Source organism: Arvicola amphibius, chromosome 10 (assembly GCF_903992535.2).
Source record: "Arvicola amphibius chromosome 10, mArvAmp1.2, whole genome shotgun sequence".
Classification (NCBI taxonomy): domain Eukaryota; kingdom Metazoa; phylum Chordata; class Mammalia; order Rodentia; family Cricetidae; genus Arvicola; species Arvicola amphibius.
This window is the reverse complement of record NC_052056.1, coordinates 87171131-87183999: the sequence shown is the minus strand read 5'-3', so window position 1 is coordinate 87183999 and position 12869 is coordinate 87171131. Positions and strand designations below refer to the sequence as shown.

The 12869-nt window shown below is 48.9% G+C and overlaps 1 protein-coding gene across 5 annotated transcripts in view; it reads right to left on the bottom strand.

Moving 5' to 3' along the window:
• Adgrd1 (adhesion G protein-coupled receptor D1) overlaps positions 1 to 12869 on the bottom strand; it is a 118747-nt gene that overhangs the window by 95122 nt on the left and 10756 nt on the right. For 2 of the 5 annotated variants that reach the window (XM_038345416.1, XM_038345414.1), the window contains exons 3-5: positions 8044 to 8127; positions 4875 to 4970; positions 2934 to 3056 (exon numbers count right to left, since the gene is read on the bottom strand). In XM_038345416.1, coding sequence (XP_038201344.1) covers positions 2934 to 3056; positions 4875 to 4970; positions 8044 to 8127 — 303 coding nt within the window. Of the gene's footprint in view, positions 1 to 2933; positions 3057 to 4874; positions 4971 to 8043; positions 8128 to 11073; positions 11140 to 12869 lie in introns of all 5 variants that reach the window. The other 3 variants (XM_038345413.1, XM_038345415.1, XM_038345417.1) reach the window with 3 other exon arrangements.

Here is a 12869-nt window from a genome sequence, read left to right as displayed (position 1 = left end):
AAGAGAGAGAAAATAGCCTTGTACGTTTTGATGGATGTTTGAACTGGGGACCAGCTCAACTGTGGGTTAGCGAACAACAAGACTCTGACATTTTGACCTTAAAATTGTTCCACCGTTTCTCATAAAGCTAAAAAATAGGACTACCCAGTGACCTAATTATACCACCTCTGGGCATCTACTCATAGGACTCCAGACCCTACCACCGAGAGATGGCTCCTCTACACACAATAGCCAGGAAATGGAACCATTCTGGACGTCCATCAGCGGCTGGATGGATAATGAGAGGGTGGTACCTTTACACAACTGAATTTTATTCAGCTGTTGAGAAAAAAAAAGAATGAAATCGTGAAATTTGCATGAGAATGGGCGGAACCGGAAAATATTATAGTAAGTGAGGTCACCCCAGTGTAGAAAGACATAATGTCTCATGTGTCCTAGCTTTGAATTTCTAGATTTGTGGCTTTAATTTTGAATGCCATAGAGAAGCCAGAAAGGACCCATGAGAAGGGGAGAGGCCGGAAGGTGTGAGAGGACATTGAACAGCTGGGCTACAAACAGGTAGGAACTCCTGGGGGTTAAAGGGTTAAGACGGAATGGGGGCAGGGGATGAGAGAGAATGAAACTGGGGATGAATTAACCAAGACCAAAGAGATGTGAAAAATGCTTGTGGAAAATATTACTTTGTTAGCTACTTAAAATATATATTTTTTAAAAAAGGAATTCAAGTGTAAGTACCCTGCATAGGTCAATAACAAGGCTCTCAGAAGGTACAAGTTCTGAAATGAAAATCTCAGTGCCAGGCACGGACACCTCCCTAAGTTATTTCTTGGTCAGAGAGACTCCTGATGGTCAGATACTCCTGGAGCAACACGGGCTCCCGCCATCATGGTTTCCTACCATAACTAGATGGCAAGGCCTGATGGCCGAAGGCACCACAGGCTCTGGTGGCAAGACAGAAAGAAATCAAGCTAGGACTGACCCACGCGCTTATTTCCTGGTTAGCTTTCACAGCGCTGGAAGGTGTTATGCAGCCCACTGGAAAAGCAAAGTCATCCTCAATTTCATCCATGGATGGATCCTGCGTGATAAAATACCGACCTGCCGGGCAAGATGTGCCCACTGTCATACTAGTGGCATGACTGTCTTGAAATAACCAATCACCTTCTAATGGGATTGGAGGCCTGTTCCCGGGAAGAAGGTCATGCCTGGTACTGTAAACTTGGTCAACAGTATGTAGTTGAAGACGCCATAGATTTTGGAGGGAAATCTACTATTGTTGCTTTGATAAATGGACATTTATCACCTTCTAAATATTTCTCTTTAGGGCTGGAGAGATGGCTCAGCGGTTAAGAGCATTGCCTGCTCTTCCAAAGGTCCTGAGTTCAATTCCCAGCAACCACATGGTGGCTCACAACCATCTGTAATGAGATCTGATGCCCTCTTCTGGCCTGCAAGCAGACACACAGACAGAATATTGTATACATAATAAATAAATAAATATTTTTAAAAATAAATAAATAAATAAATATTTCTCTTTAGACCCATGGATCAGTGCACCTGTCAACCTTGGTCAGAGGAGCTTCGTTTCGCAGAGGGCGGAGGCTCATGCCGAGATGCGAAACTGTTCAAAGTGTTGAGAATATGTGATTACTGAGCTATCATTCCTAAATGGAACATCTGTGTCAACGCTTCCAAGGCATGGGAACCATCACAGAACAGAAAGGGTGTAAGAGTTGGAGGCTGGGGAGGGGTGTCTTCTGGACACGATGTGGCCATCGCTGTCACAAGCTCACACCAGCTGTGGTCACTGTCAATGTCAAGTCCGTCAAGATTCCAACATGAGCTGGGGAGGGGCTCATGAAGTCCCACTCCCAGGCACTACTGACAGTTGGTGACTGCTGGAGGAGGAATCGGTTTTCTTCAGGACTGTGGCCACTGGCAGGTTCCCCATCCTCTGGTGGCCCCACACCCACACCCTTGCAAGCAGCACTAACTGGATGAATAGGTTGTGAAAAGGACAGAAGGAAAAGGACATGAAGTTGTCTCGGATGGCAGAGGGTGATGTCCCCAAAGGATTCAAATGTGGCCCAGACTCCAAGGGGAGAAGTGGGGTCTGCCTTCTCTTTGACACACCTGTCATGAGTTCCAGCCACAGGTCATGGGTTGGAAGAGGCCCAGCCACCATCCAACCACCCTCAATGAACACATAAGAAGTGAGCCCAGTTTGGGGGTTAACAGGCACACCCTGCTCTGCCAGGCCTGACCTGTCATCAACATCCCAGATCCAGAAATAACACTGTGAGAGCCATCAATTTCCTTCCCACAAGTGCCGGGCCCCATCCCAGCCTGAGTGACATCCATCTCCGCGGCCATGTTCTAAAGCAGGATGTTCCCCATTCCTCTGCAAGGTTCAGTATTTTGACCTCCTGGCTCTGGAGGGCGACGTCCTAAATTTTAGTCTCCAGGACCGGAGAGGGCATTCGAGTGGCTGCATCTCTTCCCCCTCGCCCTCTCTCCACCTTGCATCTGACATTTTGCACACATTGCGGTTGATAAGAAGCCTGTTCTCTCAGGCTGGAGGTGTGATTCAGGAGGGAATGATGCTCACTGCACAAGCATAAGGACCTGAGTTCAAATGTCTAGAAGCCACATACAAAAAGAAAAGCCAAGTATGGCAATGCTCGCCTATAACCCTAATGCTATGATGGGGATGTCAAGAGGATTGTTAGGGCCATCAGCCTAGCTCCAGGGTCAAAGAGAGACTCGATCACAGTGGAATAAGGCAGAGAGTGATAAAACAGAATGCCTGGTGTCCTTCTCTGGAACATGGGCACATTTACTATGCACATGCCCACATGCATGCAGACACATGCACACACACTCTGTTCACATGTGCCACTAGCAGGGTAGCATACACCCCAGCCCCAACTCACCCTCAGGTCCACACTGGGCCGGGTTGCTGATACAGGATGACTTGTAGCTTCCGTAGTAGAGGAACGTCACCCCTTTCTCCTCCTTGAGGTAAATACCTTTGTTGACCTTCCCTTCCATGATATCTAAGAAAGGAAACGGACATTGTCAGTTACCCTATCGCCACCAGAAGACTAAACACACCTGTCAGACATACAAGCACCTTACAAATGAGTTCCCAGTGTTATCCTCCTCCATAATGCATTTATAATGTCACACATTATTCCCGGATAGCAATCACATTCACTAATATTTAATTATTGATGGAGAGAGTGTGAATGATTCATGGGTTTAAGTGTTAGAGAATAAATTACTACCCTTCTATTAATGTCAGGTCAGCATAACCTATATTTTAAATATAGAAATATTGTAACTGATGTATTTGCCAACAGTCGAACCCTAAATGCCACTCACGCTCCTGCTATCAGGGTCCCGCCCACTCTGCCTCGCGCTGAGCTTTCTGAATGGAGCACTCTCATTACTTAAGTGTGAGGCCACAGCTGCATTCTGGTCTGACTGGGTACTCACTGAAGCATCCCGGTCCTCCGTATATGCATCCCTCAGCTTTAGAGCCGTGTCCAGACCCAGGAGAAACCACATCCCTATTCGGAAGGTCCCTGAAGGGTCTGCCAATCCTGGAGAGCCACAAACCCCTTTCTCCAACACAGCTCACTCAGCTCCCTTATTCTGTCATGTGCCATGGCTGGTGTGTCCCACAGGAAAAGGAAGGTGGCTGCTTTATCGCTAGATAAATGAAGACTGTAGAAACGATTGGCGATGGGCTCCCCTATGCAGAGACTGCCCAACCTGTGTATGAACAGGAAGGTGAGAATGCACACCCTCCTGGCTACTGGCCAAGTGTGCACTCGAGATCTGGGAATGCTGCTCAGAGAGACCACTGGCTAGATGCCACCCTCCCTGTCACGTGGACCTCCGCGCAAGGGCCTCGTTGTTTAAACTCTGCTTCTACTTATCCTGTTGGCTGCCATGGGAGGGCTGTATCTTACTTCACTAAATGGATAACTACCCACCAGACAGCGGAGCCAGACGTCACGGGCCCAAGAACCAGACTGCTTGCTCAGTAAAATCGTTTAGAGATGGCAAACAGCCCACAATGGAGCGAGAAATTGGAATATGTGCGAAGAAAAGACGGAGAGGCGCACACAGTCCAAACAGGCTTTCTGTACCCGTCAGACACTCGCCACCGTCACTGCTCTCCGTCAGTTCTGGGCTCAAGGGAATCACAGGCTCTGGGTTAACTGACAATCGGCTGACTCGAGTGGGCGTGTCTTCTAAACCGGCTCCTTAGTTTTCAGAATACAGCTGCAGAAATGCTGATGAGGTGTTTGCGAGACTAGGTTTTGGATGAGTTTTTAAAAATCAGCGTGCAGTTTCCATGAACTGGGCAGGGTGAGACTCCCCCAGCCCCACCCCACAAAGAACACAATATATTCCAAACTCCAGTTTCTTTCAGGCACGGTGGGATACAGCTAGAATCCTAGCCCTGAGGAGAAGCAGGAGTTTAAGTTCATCCTTGGCTACACAGAGAATTTGAGGCCAGTCTGGGCTACATATACCTTGTCTCCAAAAAGGGTGGGGGCAGGAATCTGCTGTCCCTGTTTAAGAAAGATCTGGGCCAACTTTGTTTTTGCTTCTGAGATCAAGTGACTGATTCAAAAGAGCCTGGAAATGTGGAAGCGCCTCCACACCTTCCAGACACGGCCATCAGGGAGGCTTCCTAAGTCAGAAGCCGGTGTGGCTTCTCCCAACATCTCTCTTGCTGCACATCACTTGCACCTGGCCACCACTCATTTACCAGCCGAGTGAGTCCTACAGAACCAGATCGGACCGGTCCTTGACTCCAGTGGGCTCCAAATTAGACAGGACCCAGCACCGGTGCTCACCTACGGTCGCAGAGAAGTTGGAGTAGGCAGAGTCATTGGTAAAGACAAAGGTAGCATTGTGGGAGGGAGGCACAGTGAGGTTGTGGGTTCGCAACGCTGGGTGAAATGACAAAAGAGAAGACAACACATGAGTGACATGAGACACAAATGGAAACAGCGCATCTCTCACCCCGGCACCCGGGAGAAGGGCTCCGCCTCCCCTCCCCCTCCCCCTCCCCCTCCTCCTCCTCCTCTTCCTCCTCCTCCTCCTCCGCCCACAGGTTTCTTCAGCAGACTACGTAGCCAGTTCCAGTGGACCCCCTGAGTTGGGCCACTGCTGGCCTTGGCCACAATCAAGGAGATAAATGTCTCAATCTGCTGGCCCCCAGTCCCACACAGATGCGTCGTTGAGAGATGTCGAGTTGAACTCAGCCATTTGTGAAGCAGTGGTAAGAGAAGGAGGAATGGTTGTGATATGGGGGACCAATGAGAGAGAAACATCTGCATGAGATGGCAACAGACAAGACAACAGAGGGTTTGGCCGCAGGCAAAAGGGTTGCACATCCAGGAAGTGGTATCCAGAGCCTTTCTGCTGTCCCCAGCCTTGAGAGGGAGGTGCTGGTAGATCCGAGCTTGTCTCCTCATCCTGGGGACCTGCTCTCAGGATGACACACACCTGCTCAGCAACACAGACTGCCGAGGGGACTCCAACATGAAGCCGCAGTGCCAGCGCCACATCGCACAGTGTGGGGACAGACATGGAAGCATTGAGAATTTCACCAGAAGTCAAAACACTCAGTTCCTGCCGTGTGCCTGAGTGATTATGGGACTTCAGAAAACCGTAAGCTACCGATTTAATCAACAGCTGTGAGCCAAGATGGGGAGATGGGGTGAAAATGCAGGGATGAGGACCCTGGGGGCCTGAACAATGCTCTTCCACTTGGTCAGGCGATTGCCTCTCAGGGGTTTCAAAATAAAGACTTCCCGAGAAGAAATTGAGATTATTATTATTATTTTTTTTTTTTTTTTTTTTTTTTTTGGTTTTTCGAGACAGGGTTTCTCTGCAGCTTTTTTAGAGCCTGTCCTGGAACTAGCTCTTGTAGACCAGGCTGGCCTCGAACTCACAGAGATCCGTCTGCCTCTGCCTCCCGAGTGCTGGGATTAAAGGCGTGCGCCACCCACGCCCGGCTAGAAATTGAGATTATGACAAAGGCGGATGTTCTGCTTCCCCCCGATCCAACACACCAGCTGGCACAAGGTGCTGTTGCCCTTACTACAGCAGAGTGGAAAAATTCTGGGCTGCCATACAGTCTGAAAGGGTCACCAGCCCCCTACCACCTGGGAGGGCCCACGAAGGATGGAGGAGCAGCGTGGTCAGACTGAGTCCTTTGCAGAGGCCACACCTGCTACCAGCTCTAAGACCCCAGCTGGTGCTTCTAGACTTGGAAGATTTTTTGTTTTCGTTTACTTTTAATTTAAAACAAAATATTATTTATTTTATTTTGGTTTTCAAAATATACATTTATCTGTTCTATATGCATGTATACTTTTAATTTTTACTTTTAATTTTTAAAAATTACTTATTTTATTTTGGTTTTTAAAATATACATTGATCTGTTGTATGTGTATGTGCATGCACGCACATACACGTGCTTATATGACACAGCATGTATGTAGATGTCAGAAGACAACTTGAGGAGAGTGTATTCTCCCCTTCCATCATGTGGGTCCTGGAGACTGAACTCAGGCTGAGTCTTGAGAGCAAGCACCTTTATCCACTAACCCATATTGTCAACTCTCTTTTTATTTTAGAGAATGGGGCTTATATATGCCAGGAGGCATAAGCAGAGATCAGAGGATAATCTTCAGGATTCAATTCTTCTACCGTGTAGGTCCCGAGAATCGAACTCAAGTCATGAGGCTTGGCAGCAAGTGTTTCACTAAACTATCTCAGCCAGCCCCTGGACTCCAACGTTTTAGGGAGACATTTTAAAACCTTCTATGACCCTTCTATGACAGTTTCCCACCGTACTGGCGTCACATGGATGAGGAAGATGCCAGGGATCTGAGGTGGACAAGATGCCCAACAACACTGCTTTGGATGCACTGCATGAGAACCTGTGTATATCCAGAACAACAGTGTGTGTGTGTGTGTGTGTGTGTGTGTGTGTGTGTGTGTGTGTCCGTCCACACTTGACATCCTTGGAGCAACAGGTTAATAAACATAAAGTAAAAGACCCTCCAGAACTTATTCTGAATCAGTACTTCCCAAGAAGGGGTTCTTGTTGGAATGGACATTCTCACAACTGTCCTGGGTTCCTCCAATATCATTGTCTGAGCTTGGTGAGACAGAGACCCTGACACCTCCTGTGGAGTTAGCACCAGGAAGAGCATCTTAGGGGATGTTGGCCAGTGTGTGGACAGCTGCTTGGTAGACAGGGGACACCTTGCTTTGTGGAACGATGACCTTAAAACAAGGGAGTCTGTCACAGTTCATCAAGATCCGTACATCCACTTGCTGTGGCAAGTCAGCTCTGTCCTCCCATAAGCATGTACCCAGACTCACCCCACAGCAGAGGGTTCTATGTTAATTAAGGTTTAGGAAGCCCTGCCCTACTATCATAATAGTGTATAAATGTTCTCATTAAACACTTTGCAGTGTCCATGAGTTGCTCGCTCATCTCCATCCCTACAGCTCCAACGTGTCCTGGGGCATCTAGAGTCTTTCTCTCTCTCCAGATGTTCTAGCTCCTGGGAGGTGCTATCCCCACACTGTAGGCATGCCTAACTCCCTAAGCACCTAGAGGACACTATCCCCACACTGCAGGTGTTCTCACCTCCCTAAGCCCCTAGGGGGCGCTATCCTACACTGCAGGCGTTCTCACCCTCCCTAAGCCCCTGGGGGGGCGCTATCCCCACACTGCAGGCATTCTCACCTCTCTATACCTCTGGGGGGCGCTATCCCACACTCAGGCATTCTCACCTCCCTATGCCCCTGGGGGGGGGCGCTATCCCACACTGCAGGCGTTCTCACCTCCCTAAGCCCCTAGGGAGCGCTATCCCACACTGCAGGCGTTCTCACCTCCCTAAGCTGGTAGGGGGCGCTATCCCATACTCAGGCATTCTCACCTCCCTATGCCAATGGGAGGCCCTATCCCACACTGCAGGCATGCTCACCACCCTTGTCTACCTCCAGTTGTGTCTTGAAGCTCAAGGATCCCGTCCACATTTTCCAAAGGCCAGTAATGAGAAGCAGAAGCCAAGACCGCAAATCCTGCAGAAAAAAGGAGCAACAAGTTTAAATCACAATTAGGGAGGAAGGAACTGAAGATGAGAGCTGTGTGTGACCCAAGCTCTCAGAGATTGAGAAAAAGTGAAATTGTCGTGACGGCCACAGATCTGGCTGGAAAGGCATTAAGAAAAACTCAATACACACTCCTAGTTAAACAAAAAACAACACCACTTCAAATTAGAAATCAATGGCAAGTTTCCTAATTGGACAGAGCAGGACAAATAGGGAGGGACAACACCTCCTAACTCAAGAAAACAAAAGCCCCGTCCATGTGTGGGTCCAGGGCTAGGAGCTGCCCATTAGTGTAGGGAAAGGTAGAAATGCTCATTATCGTACTATTACCTGGCGTGGCTTTAGGGGCAATGTCTGAAAATAATTGGACCACAGACTGAAACAAGGTTTAAAATGACTTTGCAGGGGGAAGATGTCAGGCATCACAGAGGCCCTTAACAAACACTCCCCTGTGTCTCTTTAACAGTTACCTGCAAGATAGCACATACTTTTCCTGTTTGTAAAGAGAAGGGAGAATTCCTGCTGGGGGACTGGGGAGACAGCTCCGGGACAAGCTGCTTACCACACAGGCATGAGTACCTGCCTTCTGTCCCCAGACCCACATGAAACCAGGTGTGGTAGTAAATGCTTATGATTCCAGTGCTGGTGAGGTAGAGTCTAGGGGATCCTGGCAGCTCATAGACCTGCCAGGTTAGCCAAAACATGAACTTCAGGATCAATGAAAGTCTTTGAGACCCTGCATGCCTGCGTGCGCATGAGCGTGCACACATACACACTCACACCAAAACATAAAAATAAAAAGTAAACAAGAATAAATGAGAGAACCGGTATGGGTGGGGCGAGTACTGGAGCATGCTGGGGACAAGCCTGGATGTTGCAATAAGGGGACATTGGGTACCACATGTGTAGGCAGATGTTCAGTGGGAGGAGAGGCCACAGGTGGCTCCACTACATATAGACAGTTGGCTTGTGATAAAAGTGACATCAAAGATTTGTTCACCACAGGTACTGAAGTCAGTTAGGCGTCTGGGAAAAACGTAAGATCTCAGCTCATACTTCAGATGGTTCCAAGTGTGAGTGTAACACAAAAGCTGAGCTGGAGGCTGGGTAGGGTGGGGTGTGGCATGGCTTTAATCTCAGTTTGGGAAGTAGAGGTAAGGGGACCTCTGTGTTCGAGGCCAGCCTGGGCTACTTAGTGAGACCCTGTCTAAAAAGAAACAGCTATGCCAGGTACAGTGAGCTGTGCCTTGTGCCCATATGCAATTAAGGTTTAGGGAACTCACTCTGCTCTTCAAAAATAACATTTTGAAGTAGTCATTAGTGAACTACCCAGTGCTCCCTCATCTCCACCACCCCACCGGTGCTCCCTCACCTCCATCACCCCACCGGTGCTCCCTCACCTCCATCACCCCACCGGTGCTCCCTCACCTCCATCACCCCACCGGTGCTCCCTCACCTCCATCACCCCACCGGTGCTCCCTCACCTCCATCACCCCACCGGTGCTCCCTCACCTCCATCACCCCACCGGTGCTCCCTCACCTCCATCACCCCACCGGTCCTCCCTCACCTCCACCACCCCACCGGTGCTCCCTCATCTCCACCACCCCACCCGTGCTCCCTCATCTCCACCACCCCACCGGTGCTCCCTCACCTCCATCACCGCACCGGTGCTCCCTCACCTCCACCACCCCACCGGTCCTCCCTCACCTCCACCACCCCACCGGTGCTCCCTCACCTCCATCACTCAACTCCATCACTGCACCGGTGCTCCCTCACCTCCATCACCGCACCGGTGCTCCCTCATCTCCATCACCCCACCGGTGCTCCCTCATCTCCACCACCCCACCAGTGCTCCCTCACCTCCACCACCGCACCGGTGCTCCCTCACCTCCACCACCCCACCGGTGCTCCCTCACCTCCATCACCCCACCGGTGCTCCCTCACCTCCATCACCCCACCGGTGCTCCCTCACCTCCATCATCCCACCGGTGCTCCCTCACCTCCATCACCCCACCGGTGCTCCCTCATCTCCATCACCCCACCGGTGCTCCCTCACCTCCATCACCACACCGGTGCTCCCTCACCTCCATCACCCCACCGGTGCTCCCTCACCTCCATCACCCCACCGGTGCTCCCTCATCTCCATCACCCCACCGGTGCTCCCTCACCTCCATCACCACACCGGTGCTCCCTCATCTCCATCACCCCACCGGTGCTCCCTCACCTCCATCACCCCACCGGTGCTCCCTCACCTCCATCACCCCACCAGTCCTCCCTCATCTCCATCATCCCAGCTCCAATGTATCCTTCCCTCCCTCTTGGGAGGTGGAAGGATTAGAAGTTCAGAGCCAACCTCCATGATATAGTGAGTTCTAGGTCAGCCTGCGGCATGAGACCCTGATTCAAATAAATACATAAATAAATAGAAACTTTCTAAGGTTTTACATTTAGCTGATTTTGAAAATTTCTATGCAGGTAATAAACTGAATCAAACCGTGAGGCAACATTCATGAAGTATATATAACAGAAACTCAAATTTCTTTTTTTTTAGATGTATTCAATTTACTATATTAATAAAATTCCTGTGGGCTAGGAATATGGTTCAGTGGTAGAATGTTCACCTAATATGTGTGAGGGCCTGGATTCGATCCTCAGACAGAAAAGAAAGAAGGGGGGAAGAAGGGAGAAGGAGGGAGGGAGAAGGAAGGGAGGGAGGGAGGGAGGGAGGGAGGGAGGGAGGGAGGGAGGGAGGAAGCAGGGAGGGGAGGGAAGGAAGGAAGGAAGGAAGGAAGGAAGGAAGGAGAAAGAGAAAGAAAACCTACCAATGAAGAGAGAATCAACAGAAAGCTTAGGTGCAGTAAGACAGTTGAAGGAAAAAGAAAGGAAAACTGGTTTTTAATTATAAAGCAGCTCACCCTCCCAGCCGGACTTCTTCTGTTGGAATGGCAACCAAGAAGCCAGATGTGTGAAGCCGATCAGTTCTGACAGAGATTCAGAGAGAGTCAGTGTCAGGTCGGCCTTTCCGGAGGACAATTTGGCTAAGTTGATGCAGAGGTTAAGGGCACTTTCTTTCTGTTGTAACTCTACTCCCAGGAATTTAACTCCGGAGGCTCTCAAATGTCTGATCAAAGACCTGTACACAAAGTATTCTCTGTGGAATGTTCCCACAGGGCTGAAAACCAGAGAGCAGCCTGGATGCTCATCTGTGGAGAGTTGACTAAATTATGAGAGCGTGTGTGGAGTGAGCTGGTGTGCAGCTGAAGAAACAGTGAAGAATGACATGCATGGGTTGACATCAGAGTGCTGCTCAAAAGAGCTGGCTCTACAGCTTGCTGGTAGAATGCTTGTCTAGCATGCGAAAACCCTTGGGCTCTAGACCCAGCAAAATACACACACACACACGCATGTGCACACACACACACAAACACACACACACACACACATACACACACACTTGGTTCCTGTAATGTTTTGTGCTTTTGTTTGTTTGTTGACGATGGGTGGGCTCGCTTGTTAGCATAAGCTGGCCTCAAACCTGACTTCCTCCTGTCTCTACCTCCCAAGTATCCATGTGTGAGACTATAGTGGGCTTACAATGTTTTTTAATTGGTATTGTTAGGGAGAAGCAAAAACAACAACAAAAACTAAACCAAATCAGACAAACAAACAAACAAAAAAAAAACCCGCCAGGTTGGCAAGACAGGTCAGTGGGTAAAAGTGCTTTCTAGGCAAGCCAGTTAATCTAAGCTCAATTCCCGATCCCACAGTGAAAGGAAAAAATTGACTCCTCCAATACACACACACACACACACACACACACACACACATGCACACACACACACACACACACACACATGCACACTCTTAACAATTTCTAACACATTGTAGCTAGACAGGGGTAGGAAGCTCTGATATTCTGTTGCACGGGAGATTGACTATGGAGAGCAATCATGTCCTTTGAATCTCAAAGGCTAGCAGAAGTCAGTCTAATTCTCAGGAAGCTGAGGCAGGAGGCTCACGGGTTTGAGGCCAGCATGGGCTGCATTGAAACCTTGTCTCAGAAAACCAGCACAAACAAAACGAGCTGAAAGAAGGGAGTTTGAACATTTTTACCATGAAGGGTGATAAATGTCTGTGGAGATGGAAGTCTACACCGATTTCACAGTGTGTGCCCACACCAAGAGAAGACATGTGTACCTTTAACATCACAGGTTAACATCTGTGTTCTTATGAACCAGTTCAAAATAAGGCGGGTCAGTGAGTTGGCTCAGTAAGAGTGCCACCAAGTCTGCCACCCTGAGTTTGCATACTGGATCCACAAGATGGAAGGAGAGAACCAACTGCTTCAAGTTGTCCTCTGACCTCACACACACACACTGTGACATGTATACACACACAAAACAAACACACACTGTGACATGCACACACACACTGTGACATGCGCACACACACACACACAAATAATAAATAAGTGTAAAAGAAAAGCTGATTAAAATAATAAGTAATAAAAATAATTTAACCAAATATAGTAATACAGATCTTCAAATCTTCAATTCCGGCGCTAGGGAAGGTGAGTTGGGGAGACAATGAGTTCAGGTCAGCCTAATCTGCGGAGTAAGAATCTGTCTCAAAAAAACTAAAATGAATAAATTTTAAATATATATATCAAAGTGATAACCAGGCATTGTGGCACACAACCTTCAATTCCAGC